Source organism: Humulus lupulus, chromosome 8 (genome assembly GCF_963169125.1).
Source record: "Humulus lupulus chromosome 8, drHumLupu1.1, whole genome shotgun sequence".
NCBI classification, from domain to species: Eukaryota; Viridiplantae; Streptophyta; class Magnoliopsida; order Rosales; family Cannabaceae; genus Humulus; species Humulus lupulus.
In genome coordinates this window covers 38,547,007-38,548,503 of record NC_084800.1, presented here as the reverse complement: position 1 = coordinate 38,548,503, position 1,497 = coordinate 38,547,007, and the positions used below count along the sequence as shown (strand labels likewise).

The window sequence follows — 1,497 nt, the reverse complement described above, 5'->3', positions numbered from 1 at the left end:
AATTTAGAACTTACATAATTGACCACAATTTTGATTAAATTGGTAAAATTTTATTAATTAAATTTAAATTTAGGATACCAAATATGTACAATTTTAAAATATAAGGTATCGTATTAACATTATTGAAAACAGAGGATACTAAAATAATACTATGCAAAAACACAAAATATTAAATAATTACTTAGCAAAAAAAAAATACTAAAATAATCTTCCAGCAAAAAATGAATACGAGTATAAGAAAGTCAATACAGAAGCAGTAAAAACAAGACAACATGATCATGGTTTTTTTTCCTTTTTAAAAAATATATTACAGGAACAGTAATGTTTTAAACATAAATAATCCTAATTAACTCTCTCTCTAATATGTAGGAGAGATCTATCTCTAAACTTCAACCATATCAATATATATATATAATATGTAAAACAAGAAAAATAACACGTACCCTATAGTTTAACCTTTCTCTTACATTTCTGTTCTTGAATTGTCTGGCCTGAAATATTAACGGTCATGGTGCAATTCATCATCACAACAACATGTCTCTTGATGATGTTCAACATTTTAACCCGACCCGGAATCCGCGAATAACTACTCATTGCCAAAAGGCCGGAGCCCACATCAGCTACCAAATTTGGGCTGGACATGATCCGACCCATGATGATGTCCACCGTGATATTCATCCGCATGGTCCTTCTGGGCCTGGCCCTCCCCGGTGGGCCTCTGGCCTCGCCGACCACCATTCCGTGATAGTACAGCGTTGTCGTCGTGTTACTATACTTAAACGACGCTACGTTGGGGTTCTTAACAGACACGTCAGCAGTCAACGACATGTTACTTCCAGCCTTTGGTGTCGTATTGTTAACCAAATCCAATCGAGTGACCGTAATCTTGTTCATCTTGATAACGGGGTCCTTGATTCGAAACACCGTGAATATGAGGATTATGATCACCACCGCTAGGATTAGTAGTACCGCTGTGATGAAGCAACAACACTTGATCAATTTTCTGCGACGGGTTTTCTTCAAGTGCGCCGCGACATCGTCGTCGTCGCTGCTCGGTCGGTCGGCCGCTGGAGCTAGCGGTCGAGCCTGTTCCCTCTCCACCATTGCCAGCTTTAAGATTATTTAGTTGAAAGGAGAGAAGATATATTGGCTAGTATAAGCGAAGAAGGGTGTATTATAGTTAGTGCTACGGGACCTAATTGCCCAAGTTTTTATTTTTATAACACAATAATGTGATCAGCGAAAGTGTCTTATTCAACATTTTCAAGCAGTTGAATTTTGACTTTTTTTTTCTTCGTCGCGTATACATCCTTCTCAGGATGAATTAATGAAAATCCTTTTTAAAAAAAATGAAAAAAATGAAAATCTCAACAATAATAGTGATACTTTTTCCAGTGGTAGTCGGCGAGTAGCAGGTATTGCTATATTGTGCATATGTGGCATAAATAATTATTTTATTGTCATTTTCAAGGGCAGTTGACATTCATTACTAATTAG

At 36.5% G+C, this 1,497-nt stretch overlaps 1 protein-coding gene across 1 annotated transcript; it reads right to left on the bottom strand.

The window, feature by feature from the left end:
- Positions 1-263: 263 nt before the first annotated feature.
- LOC133796878 (uncharacterized) lies at positions 264-1,193 on the bottom strand. Its single transcript, XM_062234567.1, has one exon. It carries the CDS (start codon positions 1,102-1,104, stop codon positions 445-447), a length of 660 nt encoding a protein of 219 aa, XP_062090551.1. The 5' UTR covers positions 1,105-1,193; the 3' UTR covers positions 264-444.
- Between the last annotated feature and the right edge of the window lie 304 nt (positions 1,194-1,497).

Excerpts from the sequence above, each read along its gene's own strand:
- LOC133796878 (XM_062234567.1), bottom strand. The coding sequence starts at position 1,104 with ATGGTGGAGAGGGAACAGGCTCGACCGCTAGCTCCAGCGGCCGACCGA.